The sequence below is a fragment of the Sphaerodactylus townsendi genome, linkage group LG05 (genome assembly GCF_021028975.2).
Source record: "Sphaerodactylus townsendi isolate TG3544 linkage group LG05, MPM_Stown_v2.3, whole genome shotgun sequence".
Classification (NCBI taxonomy): Eukaryota; Metazoa; Chordata; class Lepidosauria; order Squamata; family Sphaerodactylidae; genus Sphaerodactylus; species Sphaerodactylus townsendi.
The window spans coordinates 78737638-78760039 of record NC_059429.1 but is presented as its reverse complement, the minus strand read 5'-3'; the positions used below and the strand labels follow the sequence as shown (position 1 = coordinate 78760039).

Genomic DNA, 22402 nt, shown 5'->3' with positions numbered 1-22402 from the left:
CTATAAAATATCCTAGAACTAGTTCAAGCATGATAAAAGTGCTACACATCAAGTTCCTGCTAATCCACATTTCTGTTTCTAGATGTTTTTGTTCCTGGTGATATACCTCCCTTTCTCTTGGCAGGGGTGGTGGTGGTGTGTGTCTAGGAGGCAGAGTGCTGTCTGTAGACTTCCATTGCTCTAATACTATCCCTTCTTCTTTGGCAATGGAGGGCACTGAGCCTGAGGCTTACTTCAGGTGAGACAGAGTGGGTTTTGATTGGCCATTTCTCTGAGATCTCTTTTCTTGCAGATGTTTGAAATTACAGAAGGTGTCGGTGGGAATGTTGGCCCCACCCACAACTTTGAACCCCCACATTATGATGGCATTGAATGCCTAGCTATTCAGGGAGATGTTCTCTTCAGCGGCTCCAGGGACAACGGCATCAAGAAATGGGACCTAGAGCAGCAGGAGCTCATCCAGGTATGGAGGGTGTGAGAGACTGAATGGGATTCAGGGTCGGTGAATGATAGGAGGGGCAAAAGCCAGGAGAGAAAGATATTTTGTCTAGTATCTTGTGTGGAGCAGCAGAGTGCTGAAGATGCTGACATGCACATGCTGCCTAAATTCCATTTGTGGAGCAGGGACCAGAAAATCACTTGCTAACACCCCTGAATGACTTCTCCAAAATTGTTTCAGATACTCAAAAGGCAGCCAGTGATAAGGTGGTGTGTTCTGCATGTGGTAGCACTGCACAGACACTCGAGATCTATCTGCAACACTTGTGTTACCTGCAAGCATTTGCTATCTCTTATTGTATTGATCTCAACAAATCCCTCAGTGAAATTAAGGTAATGGCTGTTAGGAGATAAAGCAGATTTCCGAATCTCTGGGGGCCTTTTAAGATGGTTCAGTGTTGTTCAAAGAACTAGCACTTCTGTTGCAATGAGGTTTCTAAACACACAAATCACAACATTCTGTTCCTGGGAAAATACTATCCTGCCTCCTCCAGCATTTGCAAGTTGCAGTCATAGGTGCTGCGTGGAATGTGGGTGTGGTGCTGTTATTAACAGTGCCAGTGACATCACTGGTGGTAAGCACCACAGGTGGGTCCAGCGTTGTCTGTGACATTTTGTAGACTTATTTGTGAGTTTAATTTTTAAAACTACTTCATATCATGCTCATGTTGTGCTGTCCTTCCAAATGCCAGAGCATAGCTCCTACAATGGATATCAGTATATATATACACATTCTATCCTTGTCTGGTTTACAGTCTTCTCTCTTATGTTTGTTTTTAACCCCCTTTCCTCTTTCAGAGGGCTTTGTAAAGGGAATGTTTTGTGTGAGAACAGGCCTTTGCTAATTCAGATAATTTTGTCCCATTTCCAGCAAATCCCCAATGCACACAAAGACTGGGTTTGTGCCTTGGCCTTTGTGCCCAGCCGGCCCATGTTGCTGAGTGCCTGCCGTGGTGGGATGGTGAAGGTCTGGAATGTTGACAACTTCAATCCTGTTGGGGACATTAAGGGACATGACAGTCCTATCAATGCCATCTGCACCAATTCGAAGCACATATTCACAGCATCCAGGTGAGTGTGCAGGGCTGGAATCTTCCTTGCCCCACAAGAAGACCCTGAATTCTTTGCCCACTCAATTCCATCTCAGGGAGTTAACCATTCAAGGTAACAAAGGTTCCTTGGGCTGGTTGCAGGCCCTCCTAGAGGGAAGAGCCTTAAAGAGGCATTGTTTTTGTCATTACTGTGTTCCTTGAGCCTTTCCACAGTACAGCTGTGTTCATCTCAGCACTGTGGGATCTGCCAAAGCTTTGCCTCTTCCAAACCTAGCAACGTCTTTTTTTGAGGTGGTTCATTATGTTGGAGACTCCTTCCCTGTCTTCAGTGAGATCCTGCACAGTTCAGTTTCGTTCCTTGTTTGGGTAGCGAAGTATAAAGGAGATGCTGGAACCACCCTTATTAAATGTTCTTTTCTAAATCAAGGCACCAAATATGACCAAGTAGGGAGTGCCTGAGCATGCCTCACCTGAGAGTATAGTGGTTTATTCTAGTGATCATAAATTGAGAGTAGTGATACAGCAATGTTTCATAATCTGCCATTGTCACATGGAGATTCTGGCAGAGCTAGGAATGGAATGCTAGCAAGCAGCAAAGCTCTGGCATTGAGGCCATATCTGGCAGGGCAGCCTAGACCACATTACTCACTTTCCCCTCTTATGGAGTCTCTTAGCTCCACTTTTCCGACTGTGTTTCTTTTTTCCTTTTCTGTCTTCCTCTCTTTCTCTCTCTGTTTCTATGTGCCGCAGTGACTGCCGGGTAAAGTTATGGAATTACGTGCCTGGGCTCACCCCCTGCCTTCCACGACGCGTCCTTGCCATCAAGGGCCGTGCCACCAGTCTGCCTTGACCCTCCTCCTGTCTTCTCTGCTCTCCTGTTCACTCTTTCTTGCTATGTTCTCCCTCCCCAATCTTCTTCTCCTCCCTATACCCCTCCCCTCTACAAGCTGATCTCAGCTGCTTCTTAACGGTATGCAATGCTTACTTGCTTTTCTTTCCCTTTAGGGTGCCCTTTACCAAGGGAGCCATCACTCCGCAGCCCACTTCTAAGGGGGCTGTTGAAAACCCAGCTCATTTATTTTCCTTATTTGCCAGCTTGGTTTAATTAGTAAGACTGAACACTTAGGTTGGAATCAATGTCCCTTGAAATCAGAGGAACTTGTTTCCTTCATTTCCCCCCAAAACTCTGTTTAGAATTGGTATGTGAAGGTCGGTGGGGGATCCAGAGAAGGGTGCAGGCTGCATGAGATGGAGCCACAGATACCCCATTTTGCAGCATGTGGAATTCTTTGTATTTCACGATCAATGAGGAAGCCATCTGGTTTGAGGGGAGCACCAGTGCCTTCATGTTGCCCTTGGGCATTGCAGGGGGGTAGAGAGGGGAGCAGGGTAGGTCCATTGCTCTACTATTACTGCTCTGGCTTTCTTTTCCTAACCAGTGTAATGTTTTGTGTCCCACTCTGCAAGCATCACATTCTCACCCTTCTGTCTTTATTCTCCAGCGACTGGACTGTGAAGCTCTGGAGTGTGAGGAAGCTACTGAACAGCACAGTCTAGAACTGGGGGAACACTAGGCATGGAAGCCACAGCAGGGTTCACCAACAATGGTGTTCTTGCTGAACCTGACTTATAAAGGCTACGAAGCAGTGATCATCTTCACACTGGAATTTTGTACTCTTCAGGGATATAGAAAAGAGGGCAACCCTGATTTTTGGTACTCTGCACCAGCGAATAGGTGGCAGTTGGATGGTACTGCAAAATCTCTTTTTCTTCCTATTTTCCCAACCCCTATAATTGCTTGATAGGATTTTACAATGACATTGAGTGGCAGAATGAAGCCTGACCACATGTTGCCATCTAAAAAAGGAAAGCTTAAGCTGAGTGTTTGAGAGCATTTCTCCAGGCAGACTCCATTTGGCCCCAAAGCAGGATTTTCTCAACCTCACCCAGGAGACATGAGGCAGCACGATGTAGGAGAGGTTCTGCAACATCTTTTACTCCATAAGCTGAGAAAGCCACAGTCATTTCTTCCACAACTTCATATGCATGCCTTATAGTTCAGGTCTCAACAGTGAAATCAACAAGAGGAAATTGGAACCTGCCAACAGCTTCCTGGATGTCTTTCCTGCATGTCATAATTTTAGAGAATATTTGTTGCTCTGAGTGTTAATGAAGTGCTGGTTTTGTTTTTTTTATTTCAGTGATGGCCAGAGAGCTTTTTTTTCCCCCTAAAGAGGGAAAAGTGGGTTTGGGAGAAGGCACAAGAGTCCACCTTGTTGTTGAGCATGTGTGGTATTTCTCAGCTTTCTCTCCAGAAGTGGAATCACCAAAGGTTTTCGTTTTCAACTGCCAGTTGTGATATTGGTTTTTGCCATTTGAAGATCACAAACGCTCCTGACATAACATACAAAAGAATGTTTCTATCGTATTAAAGTACACCTGTACAAAGATTTATTACAGTGTTACCTTCCCTGTGGCATCAAGAATTTTTCAAGTTTGAAACATTGCAACCTTCATATATTACAGCTTAACTCAAGAAACTGGAACACTTGACTCTTAGTACAGTGGTAAATACCAAACTGAGATGGTGTGTGGATCTATTTATTTTGTCCTGTGGGAGTGGTCACAGAAAATGACACTGTCACTCCGACGGGGAAAGGACTCGTTTTCGTATGAGTACAAAAGTGAGGGATTTGTTCTCCTCCCCCAGCTTTCAGGCATGGTAAGAAATGATTTTGAATTTCTTGATGCTCAGGTGTGGTGGTATGAATTTGCACCATCTCACTTCCCCAGGTATGGGGTGACAGAGCCCCTCACAGCTTCATCCCAAGCAACTCTTTTTTAATACCTATTTGAAATGCAGCCATTCCAGCTGTTTCATATATGTACCATGTGGTATCATGAGCTCTGCCAGGAAGAGGCAAGAGAGACTTGATTTTTGGTGCTTTGAACACCTTAAACTTTCACTGACTCTTTCGACTCCACTCAGTTTATTCATGGACACTAGTTTAAGCCCTGTCACCGTGTGACAGAAAAAGCTTTCATCTGTGTGCATCAAAGAAGACCTATCCATGCCTCACTGGAGAGGTACCAAGCACACCTCAAATTCTTTTTCCTCTCATTTATAAATGAATATGCTGTGCACATGAACTCTTAATATGTACTGTGCTTTTCCACCAAAGGGTTGGGAACTAGATTATATATGTATGTTCATCTCTTCAGCAGACGGACTTGAGGAAAACAGTACACCGGTGGGCCAGTGCCGACAAGCAGGCCAAATAAACCTGCTTCCTGCATGCTTCACATATTTCCACAGCTCTGCTCTTCCCCTGACTTGTAGGAATCCTCGGTTCTGATAAACTGGGATGTCCACTCAAATGCATTGTGAAAATCCCGCTCAAGTGCGTTGAAGCTGCAGATTCTTCCATTCGAGTAGGAAGTTGTACTGTAATTCTGTATGGGTGTTTTAGAGCTTTGATGTATTGTCTTGTGCTTTATTTGGAGTGGGGAGGGGAGAAGGGAGAAGTGTGTGTATGTTTATGTGTGTGTGTATATGAGTGTGAGAGCTTTGAAGAGGGTGAAAGCTTGGTTTGTGTTAACCTACCTCATGGCCCAAGGTGTTGTTGTTGTTGTTGTTTAAAAAAAAATAAAACTTGAATTAGTCTGGGGAAGGGACATTCTCACACTGGTCCTGATTTTTGAGCTCTTGGTTCTGTTAGCCAGTTGTAGCGAGGATGGGAGTCGTTGGGACTCTGTGCTTTGCCTTCACTGCTTATTATGTTCCAGTCAAAGACTTGTTTGTTGTCAGCCAGCCGCACAATTTCAATAAACGCTGAGGCTGACACTTGTATAATCACAATAAGCTTGCCAATCTTCTCTTGACTTTGTATAGTGGGGAGAAGTTTGGGTGAATCAAGTCTTGAAAGGGGGACCATCTGCCATTGGCAGTGAAATCAGCATAGTCCTTTTTCCCCCTGACCATCCTGAACCCCTTGTGTTACCACCCAAGCTACCTTGTCTGGTATGTAGGGAAGCGTAGTTAGTTTCCTGTGTTTTTTTAAAATGTTACTGCTTGTAAAAATTTAGGTTCCAATTTTAAATTAGCTGCACACAGTTCACCTAAACCTTCCTACATTTCTTTTTGTAGGAAGTTGTGTAGAACAAAGACTATGAAATGTCCTATGAAGTAATACTTGATATACTGGAATCAGTCTGGCATGGGGGGTACTCCTCTCCTGACCATGTTGCCATACAGCCCCATGTGCCCCACTCTTCTACTGTGCTTTAAGGTATGAGATTATATTTTCTCATACTGAAGAATTTCCGACCACCTCTTTTTATAGGGTTAGTGCTCCAGTAGCAAGGGCAGTGCACATCTCTAGAGCTGCAGTCAGGTGCAGTCTTAATAAGCCATTTTACTGGTTAATTACAGTTGACCTTCATCTTCGAGCACATGATGTCCTGGATCAAAGTGATGAAGCAGAAAGTTCTGTTTGTAGTGTTCCTTGGATTGAATTTAAAAGTTCACTGAGAGGTCAGTGCAACATGACTCAGAAGTGGGTCTCCATAATCTACCCTAGCAAGCAGTACAAGGAAGTTCCGGCCGTATTATCATGGTATTCCTGATGTTTATGATCTGGCACACAGAGATGCTGCCGCCCTGCTTGTTAGTTCTGCTGTTATGCACTGTGGTGGCCAGATAGTATACACTCACCCTACATTTCAAGGAAGAAAAAGAAACCTGGAGTGACCCCCTGTTCTACTGCATGTAAATATCATAGGTGAGGACCAATCCTAGTCATATGTGCCACCAGTTGGTTTGTATGAAGAGCACATAACTTCAAATAACAGGTGCCTTTTCTTGCTCTGAAATATCTTTTACAAAAGGCTGGTGCTTGTTTGGGGCTTCTAACGGAGGCTGCGTCATCAGGCAAAATGGTCTGTGTGTGTGTGTATGTACGCAGGATGAAGTGTGTAAGATTTTATACCTCTGTGTAAATAGTGTAAGTTATTTATGGTTCCTGATGTACATGGTTTTCCAATATGTGTGTTTGTTCCTCTTCTAAATAAATAAGCTTGTTAATGAAATCTGTGAGTAAGAGATTGCCCGGGGGGGGGGGGGGGGGGAGTAGGGAAAAACTGGAAACCCCTCAGTCAGGTAAAGACAAAGATGGGGAAATTCAATTTAGAGGTTGGTTTGAAGGAGTAGAATTTTGATGTGACAAGAAAACTTCGGGTGTAGGGAAGGTACTTGGAAGTAACTTTTGCTGGTCAATAATAGTTTCTGCAGCTTATGTAAGACTTTCGTTTGTCACCAGTTCCTCATTTACACCAATTCAGGATCAGTTCAATAAATTATGCGCAGCCTTTTTGCTGAAACCCAATGAAGTCAATTATTGTTACAGGGCTTTGACTTTAGTGGGCTGTGAGGGTGGTACACAGTGCCCATCCCTCTACACACATTTCATTTGTGTTACCTAGTTTTGTATACCTGACAAAGGACAAACCATGTGGCATAGTGGTTAAAGGGCTGCAAAGACCTGGGTTCATATCCTCTGAGCCCTGAAGCTTACAGGTGGCTTTGGGCCAAACAGTCTCTCAATCTGACTGGGTTGCATGAGGATAACGTACAGATGCAGGGATAACTATGTTCACCACCCTGGAGGAAAGGTGAGGAAAAATGTGACAAAATGCTTGGAGCTTGGTCTTTTCCTGCTGTTGCACAGTATGAGCCATTTATACAGTGCTTAAAGTTTATAAGTTACAGTTATGATAAATCCATTGTGTGAATTCTTTTGGGTGACATGGCCTACAGCTGGACTTCATTGATAATTTCATATGTTACTGACTTGAAATGATTTGATGGTGGTGTTTTCTAATGACTGATGTTTTTATTGTGGTGTTGGATACTTTGGAAGAAGTCACCTGGTGGCTACAAAGGAACAAAGCATTCTAAGGGAGAAGACTGTCGCTTCCATATCAGCTAATTGTGCCCTTTCTGCCCTTGAACCTGAGCACTGGGGGCTGGAAACCTAATGCTGACTGTGACTGTTACCGTGTCAGAAGTTCTAGTAGAGCTGTAAAGGAACAGATCACACAAATTCAAATAATTCAGTCCACGCAAGATAAAATGTTAAAATACATTTTAACGCTGTTTAGAGGTAAGTCGAGACCAACTGTTACAAATAGGCGAAACTTAAACAAATAAGTTAATCTCAATAGCACTGTGTGTTCTGCAGATACTGCACATACTCAGTCATTATGGTACCATAATTAGTGATTTAGCATCCCTACTCTATCAAACAAACAAAACCAAAGGTTAAAGACACTTGGCTGCTTATAACAGCATTGCAGCAGAGGGCAATGAGGAAGAACACAACAAGGAAGGGCTGTGTCCATTCTGTGACTGCATTCCACAAGCACAGTACAGGATGCTGAGGATCGGTTTATATTATTGGAAGAGCCAGTTTCCTAAGGTTGAGAAGGCAAGTTATTTGTGTGAGGGCAATACCTGTTGAAATTTGAGAAACCAGAGGAAGAATAGGGCATAGTTTTCCAGTAGCGAGTGGGGCTTCAGTGTCTTCCAAGTTTAACTTGCAGAATGAATGTGCCCAGGCTATAGAATTCAATTTCCTGGGGCATAGAATTCAGGCAATTATAGTGGAATTTTTATCTTTAATCTCAACCCCGGTGATAGGCCAATACTGAATGACAGTGTGTGACTCAGCGGCACAGGTGCTCGGCTGGGACTAAAGCACATAGTTGCTCTGCTACACTGAAGGTGGTGATGTTGCTCAAATGATGGATTCCAATGACTGGGAAGATCTGAAAAGTAGGTTGAGAGGATGGGGCAAAAACAAGACATGCTGTAGCATTCTCACTGAAAATATCTAAAAGGTTAACTTAGGATAACCTCCATTCAAAATCCTCAAACTGATTTGCTTGTTGGAATCTTAGCCATTATGCTACATTGGGCTGTATTCTGCCACTCCACAAAGCAAAGTGGGAAACTTTCCAGCAGCATAAGGAGATTTAAAAAAAATTGATGTGGCTCTTTCTTCCGTAGAAATGGAGGGAGGTTCCTTAGACTCCAGAAATTTCATCCAGTCTAGACTAGGATCTTGTGCAGCTGTATGAACTTCAGCAGATTGTGAGTGAAACTTCTAACACAATAATGCAAATATAATAAAAGTTCCACAACTGAATTTCTGCTAGTCATGCAGCTGTCAAAGGTGCCCTGTCACAAAAAAAAGTTAGCAACCTTAACCTGGTACCAAAACTCAGAAATACTATGAGAAGACCAGAAAATGGTTACAGTGCAGGTGTGATTTAAATTGCTTGGACCAAGGAAGGTTATTACAGGAAATGTTAAAGCTCTATAATCAGACAGGTAATTAGGAGGGCTAGAAAAATTACAAACTTAGTCCTGTGCAAGGTGGGCCTGGCTGTGGTTGAATTAAACATTATGTTAGACACCTAGAAAGTTGGATAGAATGCACCCCTTCTCTATTGTGTATCAGATCTGGGAGCAGCACACCTATTTTGCATCCAAAGTTGGTATATAGCAGCTTTCTCATTACGATTCAAGAGAATCATGAACATTTTGTCAACTGTAAAATAACAAGTTGTCTGGTAAGCAAGAAGAGGAAGTTACTAAATACAGTGACTTGTTTTGTATATGGAAAAAAATTCTTCCCCCTTCCATGAAATAATTAGAGTCAGGGTTAGATACATACAGAACAGAGCAACATTTCACCCATGAAATGGGGTCTTTTTAGTAGAAATTTCCAATAAAACTGAAAATAAGAAATCTGTGATCTACACACCCAAATTTATCACAAGAGTCATGAATGAAAGTTTCTTATGGCATGGCACGCTCGTAAGAGTGTAATTTGCACTTCAAAAGACTTGCCAGTTTATTTGGTCTGGCCTGATTTGCTGGCTGCCAGTGTAGAGCTTGATGTCAGAACAGAGGAGAGAACCACTACAGAGCATCTAGGAAAGCACATACATTCCACAGCAGAGAGCCAAGCCATGTGGTCAGATGAGATTCCCTTCCTAGCAGGCATCTGAAATTAAGGTAGCTGACATTGCTCTGCTAAGTTTCAAGCATCCCATTGTAGCAGACAGATGAATAAATAGGCAAAGAAACATTCATGCCGTTGGTTCTTGCTGTCTTGTGTATTCCACAGAGTCCACAGCTAAAAAAAACACAACTCTCCGAGTCAGCCAATCTACTGTGTTGAATTCAGCACAGAAAACAAAAGGGACTGGCTGAGTAGTCATCTGTAGTTTCCAGCATAGATCTTAAATCTTCTATTCAAGTAGCAGGAATAGCAGGCCAAAGAGCCAGCCAAAGTTTGGCCTGGGACTGCTTCTTCGTCTTCAAGTAAGTCAGCCGGCTGACGATGCCTGATTCTTTGAGGCAGGTGGAGCTTCAGTAGCTTGCTAGACCTGAGTAATGATTTCCCCGTTCTCCGGCACGTAGACCTGCACAGGGGCTCCTTCAGGAGAGCGTTTCAGAATATGGACACGAGGAACCTGCAGAGTTCAATGGACAGATTTTAATACATCTGCTGCAACAGTGTAGCTCCACAGTAGAGAGACAGCTGCCATTAGAAATTATTTCCCACACTGAGAAAGAGTAAAAAAGGTACTTGCAAGAGCTTAAAGTCACTAACTCTCTTTCAAGAAAGATGTGACAAGCTACATATTTAATGACAGAAGTGATGACATTGCTACTATTGAGCTACGCAACAGTAAAATTTCCAGTAGAATCTCTGCTGCTTCTTCCATTCACAGATGCTCAAAGGTGTTTAAAGCGTTGTCAGATTTCTGCCCAGGACTATTAGTGATATTACATTTAGGCTTTCTTGACAAGATTAAAGAGAATGAGCCATCTAATTAATTGTGGAAGAAATCGCCTATTAAGATCTTTATCCAGTGCGTATTCCATGTCCCTGGGTGAATGCCATTTGATCATGTGGGAGTGGGCACCTGGTGGCTCCCTCTGTGCTGCTCAGGTAGGCGCCGTGGCCGTAGGCCAGCTCCTGCACTCCCTGGCCTCCCTGCTGACAGGGAGGCCAGCTGGGGCCGCAGCACCCGCCTGAGCCACCTGCTGCTGAGTCGCAGCCGCAGGCCAGCTCCTGCCCGAGAGCTGGGCTCCCTGTCAGCAGGGAGGCCGGGGAGGCAGAAGCCAGCCTCTGGCATCCTCTGGGTCTCAATCTAATGTTTATTCAAACTAATGCTTATTTCTTTCAAATCTTTCCTCAAAAGCTACCTTTTTCTTGAGGCCTTAGACATAATCTACCTTCCCAAATGAAGCCTGAGCATATGGCACTGGATTAAATGCATTTTCTTCCAGGGCATGCTGCTGCTAACCTAAAAGTCACTCTTTTTCTACAAAGTAATTCCCCCACTCCTCACCCACTGCAGCAATACTATCTTACCTATTCCCATCCCTACATCTGTTACTTAATTCAGCTGTATCTCTATAGCTTTCTTATTGGATCAGCTTTTCATGTTTCATCTTGCACTTTCCTAGATCCAATGATATGGTAATCCTATGTTGCCTACCTATCAACAAATGGGAGCGGTCCTCACCCACTGTCACCCGACTGCATCTTGTTTTAAACTGGTCTCTCTTTGTAACACTTCTTCCCCACCCACCCACTTGCTTCCACCTTTCTGTGGGTTTTAGCCTTTAATATAAATTCATCGGCCTTCCTGCATCTCATGAAGTGAACCTTGACTTATGCTGGAATAAACTGTATTAGTCTCTAAATTGCCACTGGAATCTGTTTTATTTTGTTGCTGAAGTCACAATGCTAACCACTTGCAATATTCTTCCCCTGTTGACCCCCACCTCTACCTTTCTGTCTTCCATTTGATGTCTCCCTTATGCCAGATTTGAGGACAAAGTTCCCATCTTATGTTCTGTAAAGCACCAGACACACTGATGGTATAATAGTAATTCTGAGATTCTTAATAATGGAGCAAAAATCTGAGAGTTTTTGCCCATTATTCACACACTCTCTGTCCATCTATGCCCAAGGGCCCAGCACCTACAAAGCTACATGATCAGTCCAGAAAAAAAATTATCCTTATTACTTCCCTGGGTTAGGCAAGAAAATTCCTGTTTCTCCATATATGTTATAAAGGCAGAGCACAGTTCATCTGCATTAATGAACTGCTTAGACAAGAACTTAGGCCATGTATTGGATGTACTGGATATTCTGGCCCTTCCCTCCAAGACCAGGCCTTCTAACAATGAGCATGCACCCCAATAAGGGACTCTGAGCATTTCCAGGAATTTATCTAGTTGGGTCTTCTATCATTTCTCAGAAGATGTGTTGGGTAAAAACGTGTTTTATGTACAGAATCGGGGGGGGGGGACCTCTTTTGCTCCTACAGCTACTTCCTAATGCAGCAGAGGGTTGCCTGATTAACACTTCTTGGGTCTGTTTCCAAATAGGGAAGGTAGGCACTGAACAGGAAGGGAGGAATCCAAGGGCAAGTTCTTACTTGCATGGTGTAGGCCTCTGCCTTGTGCTGCAGGCAAGGGAGCTGCCCAGGGAGGAAAGAACTGCGTGTGTTGTGCAACTTTTGCACGCATGACAGAAGACCTAATTCTTTAAGCTAAAAACAGGGTTGTCCATGGTGTGCGTAACTCCATTCACTGAAAATATTTCCCAAGGTAGTTTCCCAGAATGCACTACCATCCTATCAACCTTTAATCTTATCAATAGAGCAATATATCAGTCTACTAATAGATCAATATATCAACATGAAAAAGGCAAAAAGTCTTGAATACGGCATCTGTACGCTTTACCCAAACACTGATTGTCTTTTATGGTGGGAAGGAAGGGGGGAGTAATGGTAGTATGCAAAACCGCAAAAGGCTGTTTGCTAAGCTCCCCACGTTCTCAATCGTCCGTCTCCCAATGTGCTGTAAACCCAGGTGTCAAGACCAATGGACTTTTCCCAGTGCGGTCTGGAATCACTAATTGCTTGTGTATAAAACTATGAGGCAGCCGATGTCCCAGTTTGTTGATCAAATGCAGGGGCAAATCAGATGTTTGGATTGATCAACTAGTCTTATTATTTTTACCTTTTTTACTATTAGTATCAATTTATTGATCTATCAATATGGCTATTTTTTTAAGCTAAAGATATGCTGGAGTGGGGAGGCCATGGGCAACAGAAGTGATACAGCTGGACCAGTAGTGGGAAATAATCGGCAACAGGGAGGAGGGCGAGGGGGAAGCATGCAAAGCAGTGCAAGAAAGTGTGGTGAGGGTAAGACGAGGTGGGCTGGCTGCAAGCAGAGGGAAGAGGTCTGGGGCAAATCTGTCCTGCTCTAGCAGTGAAGCAAAATTAAAATCATGCTATAAGTGGATTTGCTTGTTGCAGAGAGAGTGGAGAGCAAAAGCAGGGCTAGAGGAAATACGTCCATACAAGAAATCTTGCCAAGGCGGACATTCGCCTCTACTACAAGCAAACACCTTGTGTGCAATTGGCCAATGTGTGCAAGGGAGAGGCAGAAAGAGAGAGGCCTTGCATATTTTTTTAAGTCCCTAAAATCTTTCCTTGCAGAAATATGCTTCCCCCTTGGCAACAGGAGGGGCTAGAGCCTTTTTAAAACGGAAAGGTCAGATTTCAGAAAACCCACTAGACAGATTTTCTATATATAATGACAATATTTCATTGCTGATTTTAAAAAAACTGAAAGGGCCCACGTTTGGGTAGTGGGGAAACAGATGCTGCTGGGGCAAATAAAATGCCGGGAAACACATCCTGTGGATGCCCTGTTGTTGCTACGCTGTATCAGCAGATGCAGCAGCAACAGAGAATCCACACAAGCCTGTCCTCATGTGGGAAACACCTTCTGATACAACTCTAAGAACACTTTCCTTGGGAGTAAGTGCCATTGACTAAAACGGGACTTACTTTTGAGTAGACCTGCTTAGGCAGATATAATCCATAACCATTTTACTTGTTCTTTGTTTAAATGCAGGAAAAGAGCAAGCCAGGAAAGGGATCTTTAGTTATGGGCAACAAGGATTCATATCCAAGGAGTACATTTTGCCAGGGATGTATCTTCTAAAGATATGTGGAGCAAGCATTCAGCTGCATGCCAACAACACCACCACCCCCCTAACTCTGTGTGGTGTTCAAGGAGGGCATGCAGTGCAGAGTTGTGCTCAGGTGGGTCTAGCTTCAAACTGCTCCAAAGTCTGAAATTTAAAACTGGACCTAGCCAGGTAGAGCCCAGCTTTGAACTGCAGGTTCTGTTTTGACTGACTCCACCTCCAAAGTCACATGGACCAGCATGCCAAGAGGGATAAACCATGAAGGGCTCAAGAAGAACCACCAGTTCAGCCGCAACACAAATCCCACCTTAGAGGGTTATGGAGTACAGGCAGACAATGCAGTGGCTTGCTAATGAAATTCAGTTCATAGCCTTTTCATCCATTTCTCCAGGCACAGGCAAATTGACTAGGACAGAGTTTAGTTTCTGTTTCTTTTGAGCCCAGATAATCCACCCCCTTAAGGCCTCTTGCAGTTGTAGGGCTGGGCTCATGTTGTTTATGGCAAGACAGATAAAGGCTGATCCTTCAGATTTAGGCTGATATGTCTGGCATACTAGCTTTTTATCCAACCAGCATTAAATTACAGGCAGTGCAAGGACAGAAATGAAGAAACTGGCTCTTCTCTCCCTGGGCAGTCTAGCAGCCCTAATTAAGTCCTTACCTGTGTTTGCTGTCCCATGGAACATGCAGTGCGTAACTCTCTACCTGGCCCACTGCGCATACGGAAAGCACCTTGCCGGTCCAGTGAATGTGGCCGTGCATTGCGCAGGCGGGTCCGTTCATGCCATGATTTTAGTTCTTCTGTCACAGCTGACTTAGACAAGACCCAAGTGCCTGTGGAAGGGCGAGGGAGGCAGTCCTTCAGAGAAGGTGTACGCACCACCCTGCTTTGAGAAACAATTGACCCGTGAAATCTCAGTGACATTGCTTCTTCCTTGTATGCAAAGGGGGCTGAGCTGGCAGAGGGAAAGTGTGGCCGGCCATAGCAGGGCTCCCTCCCAGCAGGCAGGAGGCACTCAGTTGCATACTCTATGGCAGAGAAGTAGCCTGGGGCTGACAGCATCTTCTGAGGACCCTGAGAGTGGTATCCTGCTTCATGTCCCTTGCAGACCTGGCTCTGGAATGGCTGCAAAGCCTCTTCCATGGGTGTTGGGGGTATTGGCTTCAGGAAAGAGATGTCAGGGCTGCTGCTGCCAGCCGATGTTGTATAGGAGATGCTGGAGACATCTGAATTGCTGTCTTCTGACGCAGAGTGATAGGTAGGCTGGATGGTTGGATTGGATTTGGGTGCTGAGAAGCAATATTCAGGAACGGTGACTGTGTAGTAGGTGGGACGCCGCCTTGGCAGTGCACTTCTTCCACGGGATTCCATGCCTTCCCTGGATGAACACATTCTGTGGGCCAGAAGAATCAGGTTAAACACCACACATATTAAGAGTTCCTGCTCTCTCACAGAGCATAAATCAGGCATTGTCCTCCCCAAATCTGGTTAAGCTAAATAGAGTCAGCTGGAGTCCAGTGTTTGAGTTTCAGTAACTTCATATCAAATTTGACACCAAAATTATAAGAGGTGCAATTAAAGGAAGGCTTTTTTGGATGGGAAGAATGCTTGTTTTTGTAAATCAAGACTTTTCCTTGTGAAAACATGTCACAAATCATGAACTTCAAGTCAATCAGCCAACACTGACTCAGACAAAATCAAATAGGCTATGTGATTTTAGAACCATAACAGTATTTAATGAGTATGTAATTGGCAATTCCTTATGTGAAACTGTGGCAGCATAAATGCAATAAACAAGGCTGGTAGAGTCATACGTGGCCTTAGAAATAGGTTTCAAATGGTGTCCCTGATAAACTTTAAACTGAGAAGAAAGAAAAAGCTAGCGTTTTCCATTGGACAATGTCCCTTTCCCTTCCAAGCTGCCACCAATTCAATTCTAGTCTACTAAAACAGGCCTACAATGACCTACAATGCCAAACACAGGCAATTAGTTTTGCAGGAGCAGCAAAAACATGAGAAGAACCTGGCAGGCTCTGTTATAACAAGCCACTGTGGTCTAATACCCAGAGTGTTGCATTTGGAGTGCAGATAGCTAAATTCAGATTCTTCTCCAGCTACAACATTTAGTTTTCTCTGGGCTGTTTACAGAGATGGATCTGTGAAATCAAGCAACAAAAACCTTTTATATTCAATCCAGGCTTCTACCTTTCTTGCCAGTAACTCAGAAAAGGGAAGTTACTTTAGAGATGTGTGTATTATGCTGTGGGGGGGGGGGGGGGGGGGGGTTAAACCAGTTTCTGCACTTGTACCCTCAATTCTCCAAAAAAGAAAAACCCAATTGTATCACCTGTGTACATTGTACAGATTATCACCGTTGCATATAATTGCTTCTTTTGCTTGCAACAGTAATTGAACGATGAATATACCCATTTACTTCATGGCTCTACTGTACCTTATGGCTTGGGACTGCCCTCTCCTTCCCAGAAACTCAGGTGTAGGTGGGGCACTAGAGCCAGTCTGTCTCCTGACTTCTGTCTTCCTCACAGGAACGAAGTGGCACAAAGGTGGTTCAGCTATCCTCTGAGCCGTAGAGCTGGGTGCCGGCTGGGGCATCAGGCCTGGGCTACTGTTAGAAAATACAAGAGAGCAAGAAGTGAGAAGACGTCACAATAGTGATGACCTTTTGCTAGAAGCCAAGTAATAAGAGGCTCTGGTTAGAGGGTGCTGAATTTCCTTTCCACCAGCAAAAGAAGCAAAGGTAAAGAATAGTAGGCTCAAGTATGCCCACAAAGGTAGCTACTCTCAATCAGTTAACTGGACCACATAACCATGTCTGAAAAGGCATTTTCCACACATGACACTGAAGTGCTTTCTTCATTTTTGCCTTTTGTAATATATAGCTGTGCAGCCTGTATTTGATGGAAATGTACATTCAGTCTGAAAATGTCTGTGTTCGATCCTACCATTTTAACAACTTTGTTAAGTGCTGAAAGTCCACATGTACTTTTTTCTCAAATTTTATAGCATCTTTGTAAAGAAAACTGGTATTGCTATCCTCATATTACAGGTAGAGGGAAACTAAAACTCAATCTTAAGATGAAGTTTGTGCCAGCGACCTTCAGTCAGCAGACAGTTCAAAATCAACTGGATACGACATTAGGCTTGATATTGCTGGCATATACATGTTACATGACAATTCTTTTCAGCCTCAGACAGACACATCCTGAGACAAGGAGCTGGACCTAGGGAAGAAGTAGTCAGACTAGTGAATGGGTTTGACCTTGGTATGCTGGTAGGCTCAGTAGGTTTCTTGGTCTTCTTGTAGGGCTTATCCAGACTGGTCTCCTTCCAGGGGCTGTTCTGGATGGGTGCACTTTCCAGTTCTGTGGGTTGGTAGTGGATCTGCCCTTCTGGCAAGTTATCAGGAGGAGGCTGAGATGAAGAACCATGTAAAGGTTGATGAGCCAAGGGAGTAGGTTTTGATGGAGGAGAGTTCAGCAGCTGGGGTCCTTAACAAGAGAAAAACGGAACAGTTTGTGAAAACTAGCACTGAGAAGGTTACAACTGCTTTATTTTACAACTGCTTTATTTTCTTGGTTCCCTTAACCGTCCAGTTGCCACAACTGAGCTCTCAAACCAACTCATAGGCTGGAGTCAGTTCCTCCAGCCTAAGGAGCTTTCCTCCAGCCTCTTTGGCTAGAGAAAGAGCCATGTGTTGGGGGAAGGCCCCTTAGGATACAGGCTGCTGAACCTTGGCAGGTTTTCATGGGCAAAGGTCAAACAGACTGATATGTCAGTCACTCTCAATCTTAAAATTCAAGCCTTCTTCCTGAGCCTTTTGGTAGAGAAATCTACTAATTCCTTTCCCTGTCCCCGAGCTTAGTTATGTATTATGACCAAGTTCTTAATATGAATCAGAAATCAGAAACTGACATCAATACGAACTTTTAAAAATCCCATGTGCCTGTGTGAGAGAGAGCACATGCATCTGCGTATAGCACTACCCAGCTCCAAGTAGAATTGTAGGCTGCCCACTAGATATTAATAGTTGAAGTGCCAGCCATGTTTCCTTCTACAAAAATATGAAAGTCCACAGTGAAAGTTCCCGGCAACTGTGAGACTGCAACTAAATTTTGGCAAGGCTATTTTCCCTTTGGCTTACACTTTAATATTTAAAACAGGCAAGCTTCTTTCTCACAGCAGCGTGAAAATATGCTTCCAGCTTCCTCAGACACACTGAGTTGCTCGGCAGGGTAGGCAAGCTAAGCAGCCCTCATTTTGAAGTATGAAACTAGGCTTGGGATTTTATAGCCAGGAAATGTGTTATTGTTCCATAAGGCTACAGGGGGTGTTCACGGGAGTGCTGTGGGCCTGGAGGGAAAGGAGAGTCGCCCATAATATTTTATTAAATTGCAAAAGTGTCATGGAGAATGCTGAACTCTCGAAGAGATCCCCAGCATAAGTAAGAAAACCCCACCTTAGGAAAAGCTGAAACCTACTGCTCAAAGCTTGTCTTCCAGTTTGTGGGAAGACACAACAGCAAGATGATGACAGTGTTGAAAGCACAGTCCACTAGCTTACCTTCTTCTACTAGGGCAACGTCAGACAGGGAACTCTCATCAGAGGCACTAAACTCTGGGGGAGACAACAAAGACAGGCACAAACTTCAAATCCAGATTTTCAAGCAGTTCTTAATACTTTCTGATGCTCACAAACAAGGGTCTGCAGAAGGGTTGTGGCACTGTGGACAAGCATATATACTGCATGCAGAAGCTCCCAAGTTTCATCCCTGGCATCTCAAATTAAAGAATGTCAGAAAGTAAAAGCAAGGGGAAACTTGGGTCTTTTGCAAAATATGAAGAGCTGTAGATGACTGAACAAGATGGATCAATGGTATGACACATGGTCAGATGTATAAATATTTCTAAGCATCTCAGCCAAGAAAAAATTATTTGTGATCATTCTGAAAGATTCAGAGCACACCACCTAAGGATCTAACTGTACCCCATTCAAAGATCTGGTTCCAGGTACAGCAGATGAATAATAATCTGACTAAGAGGACTTGTATTTAGGGCAGCTTCCTCCCACACCAAAATACTGAAACAGGAATTTAAAATGAAAAATCACCCTTCACAAGCAGCACAAATAAAACAAGCCAGCCACAGTTCAACACAAGGTTAAGCAACCTTAAGCAAATGTATTTGAGTCTGAATGTCCTTAATTCCGTGCTGGATTACAGCTGCTGGTCACTGAGTTGATTTTACTGTCCACTAAGGGTAACATGGGGGGTAGGGGAATTCCTTGGTGATCCCATTCAACAGACCTCTTGAATAACTTACATAAGTCTGCTCATCAGCATGGCAAAGGTGGAATAGTTCACCTCATGTGAATGCAAGGAGCCAGATATCTGTTCCCACAGAGGAGTCCCTAATGCAGGCACTTTCTTAGTGGAATACCTAGACTGGGTGGAGATGTGTGCCACTGCTCTCACAGCAAAGAGCGGAAGGGTAGCTGGTATAAAAGGAAGCAGTTTCAACTGAAAAAGGAGTCAGAACTGTCTACTACCTAGGGGTTAATCTTGTGCTGCAGGATTTTGCGTCATCCAAGTCTAGTCTCTACATGCATCTTCCTCTAGCCAGTCCTCCCTGTTCTTTCTTAAGCTCTCTTTGGCAATCGCTTACAGAAAACTGCAGTTTGTAGATTACTAGGACAGGAAAAAGCTGTACATGGGCAACTTCCTGCCTTGAATTGGGATGATTTCCAAATAAACTAGACCTGTCAGAAGTTAATGTGACCTACTTATGACTTTGAGGGATTTGCCAACCACTTTCCAATTTCCCAAATATTTTTAATAGTTACAAAAATTCCTCCTTATCTACTTACTCCTTCAGTTTAATGCCATTTAAACTACAATGCTCAAACAGAACGCTCCCCTGTATATATTATAATTATGACATCTGTTTCCAAAGCAAAATGAGCTCAGTTCTCAACCTGCTTCTAAAGGCTTTGCATTCTGAATCCACCCCAAGGTATCTCAGTGTCTTTCAGGCCTGGGATCTGACCCAACAGCATCAGGGATCCAGCTCACCTTCTAAGGCTGGGGCACTGGCCCTTAGTGGTGTCAAATGCCGGGCTGCCAGGCGGTATTCATCGAGGGCTTGCTCCAAGTCCTTCAGCTTTTTTTCCTCCTTCAGTACTGCACTTTTTCGGCGCTTCCGGACTTGCTTGGTGAGATTCTCTTCCCGGGAGAGACACCGTGCAGCCTCAGCAATCTGAAGCTGCAGAGCTAGATCTCTCTCCAGTGTACTCACTGGATCCTGTTAAAAAATCAAATGTTTGTTTTCAACTAGGCAGTTTTAGAATGACTCTGCAATGAGAACAGAATGACTCAGCATCTTGAAAGATAATTCTGAGATTCAAAGACGCAGGTCTGAGGCCAACAGCAAGACCTCCTGTTTTCAACACTCTCCCATTAAATCAGAGATCCCTTTCACAGTTTTCTTGGTAGGCCATATCAGATGATAGCTACAGTCATTATCACCTTCCCCATATAGGCAGTGCATACACTCGTCGTGAGTTCAGCCAAGGGCTCACTGAGAATCATGTCCCGACTGCACTGCAGGTTTTATGGAATGTCAGGTGAGGCAACTTTTCTGCATCATGAACAATAGCCCTTGTTGTGATGGTTGGGTGGAAATTACATTTTCAATGTTTTGTTGTCATATTTATATGCAGGCTAAATATTTTAGTGCTGAAGCATACAACATAAGAAAAAGCAAAAAGGTTCAAAATTTGGGAGCAACAGAAAAATGAACTTGCTCAAAGCTTGGGGTGGGGGGAGGCACATATACACTTCCCATAGTTTACTATTGTGGTAGGGAATTATATCAGCTTTTAGAAGTTAAACAAGAATAGAAAAATCAAATAGTAGTGGCACAAAATGAGAGAAGTCTGTTCTGCTCCTCATCAGTGATATCATAAGCAAACATCCTGAGGTGAGGTTTGGCATAGTGTCCTGTACCTGCAACACCACAGTTTTTTAGACCCGCAGCAAAAGCATGGACCACCCACTTAACTAGAAATGCACACTCAAACACAGATTAGATCCACTTCCTTAACAGATTTCAGTTTTCCATGCAGGTTCACAGTGAAAGGACTATATCAGATGGGTTCTTCATTCTTTCAATGCAAGCTGATGATGGGGATTTTAATCCAGCTCAGTGACTTCTTAGTTTTGAGCCAGAGATAATAATTATTCCATATTCAACTAATCCACCTTTTAAAGGGTGTTTACTTCTTATGTGCCATGAGATACTGATGACCGTTCTCAGTTCCCAGCTATCTGTAAAGCCTAGGGGAAAGCTATGCACAAATGAAGTATAGATAATGGCTTCCTAGGGGATGGGAAGTGCTACTCTCCTCAGAGTAGCAAGCAACATCTCTGTGAAATGAATGCTAAAGAACAGCTTTCCAAGATTAGAGTTGTGTGCGAGAGAGAAGCTGTGGTCAGCAAAAGAACAGTTCCGCTCAGCACCCACGCCCTGCACCACCCACCATGGGCACAGAAACAAAGAATAAACCGCACTGCACATACCTGGGCCACCTCCCACTAAGATAATTATTGAAACAAACCACAGCAGAGAGAGAGAGAGAGAGAGAGAGAGAGAGAGAGAGAGAGAGAGAGAGAGAATGCATAATCCAAGATGTGATGGAAGCCACACCTTGGCTGGAACTGAAGTCTCTCTCTTTGCTTGCTCATGGCCTGAAGCATCCACAAGCTTTTTCCATAGAGTTCAACACTTGGGCCACCTCCATCAACTTCCCAAGCTTTCTTGATGCTGAAAATTGCTGCTTTTTTAAAGGGGGGGGGTGTACTACAAGATGCATCTTCTCTGTTTGTTTCTTTGCATTAGTTAAAGCTGGTTGCAAAATGGGGCTGGGCTAAATGTTTCAAAATCCTCTAGAAAGATAGATTGACTTTTTTAAAAAAATTGCAGCTGCATGTAGACTAACTTCAAAACCTACCGATGAAGAATTACAAAGGTGTGTAAACTTCCTGACTAGGGAACAAGACACATCCCGCCCTCATCACTCGGCATGCAGCAAAACTCCTCAGATGCCATAGCTTAACAGCTCTAGCTATAAAGACTCTTGCTTTTAGACACTGGTCTGCTCCCTGGTAGGACAGCCTCATGAGTATGAAGTTGGTTTATGATGTAAGAAAGTAAGAAGACAGACGCTTTTGCCAATGTTGCAGTGTAATTTTGCACACACACACACACACAATAGTGCCAGCCATTATTTCTGGCATAGCATAGGTTTAGCATGACCAACAAGATATGTTCTCTTCTGTCTCTTCTGAGAAATTCCTGTTTCAGCAGCAAAAGCTGTCTTTGCATCAGCCACTCACCCCAAGCAGAACAGGTTTGGGGGCCCTGCTCAAGCAGCTGTGCAGAGCAAGATATCAAATTTGCTCTGGAGAATTTTATTCCAAATCTACCCCAGTTAAACTTTACAATGTATCAGTGATGCCATATTGGCAAAGAGGTTTCTAGTAAAAACAGAAGGGCACAGTGACAATGCCAGCCTGCTGTAGCGCAGAACAGGCTTTCCACAGCTGCCAAGGAGTTATAGGCATATTCACAGCACTAATCATTAATATTTCACAGACCCTCAACATTCAGATGCATGCATGTTTCTCTCTCACATTATGCCTTGGCTACTTCAGACCATAACAACTATAATGCAGCATGGCTGTG

General features: G+C 43.7%; 2 protein-coding genes across 10 annotated transcripts in view; one reads left to right on the top strand and one right to left on the bottom strand.

Moving 5' to 3' along the window:
* Positions 1-6638, top strand: part of KIF21B (kinesin family member 21B) — an 82218-nt gene extending 75580 nt beyond the window's left edge. For 2 of the 3 annotated variants that reach the window (XM_048496081.1, XM_048496080.1), the window contains 3 exons: positions 293-463; positions 1370-1569; positions 3053-6638. In XM_048496081.1, coding sequence (XP_048352038.1) covers positions 293-463; positions 1370-1569; positions 3053-3107 — 426 coding nt within the window. In that variant the 3' untranslated portion in view covers positions 3108-6638. Of the gene's footprint in view, positions 1-292; positions 464-1369; positions 1570-2300; positions 2521-3052 lie in introns of all 3 variants that reach the window. The other variant, XR_007244485.1, reaches the window with a different exon arrangement.
* A 1040-nt stretch (positions 6639-7678) lies between these two features.
* Positions 7679-22402, bottom strand: part of INAVA (innate immunity activator) — a 55993-nt gene continuing 41269 nt past the window's right edge. For 6 of the 7 annotated variants that reach the window (XM_048496082.1, XM_048496083.1, XM_048496087.1 and 3 more), the window contains 6 exons: positions 19732-19960; positions 18225-18278; positions 16924-17152; positions 16096-16269; positions 14304-15036; positions 7679-10091 (listed from right to left, as the gene is read on the bottom strand). In XM_048496082.1, coding sequence (XP_048352039.1) covers positions 9999-10091; positions 14304-15036; positions 16096-16269; positions 16924-17152; positions 18225-18278; positions 19732-19960 — 1512 coding nt within the window. In that variant the 3' untranslated portion in view covers positions 7679-9998. The remainder of the gene's footprint in view (positions 10092-14303; positions 15037-16095; positions 16270-16923; positions 17153-18224; positions 18279-19731; positions 19961-22402) is intronic. The other variant, XM_048496089.1, reaches the window with a different exon arrangement.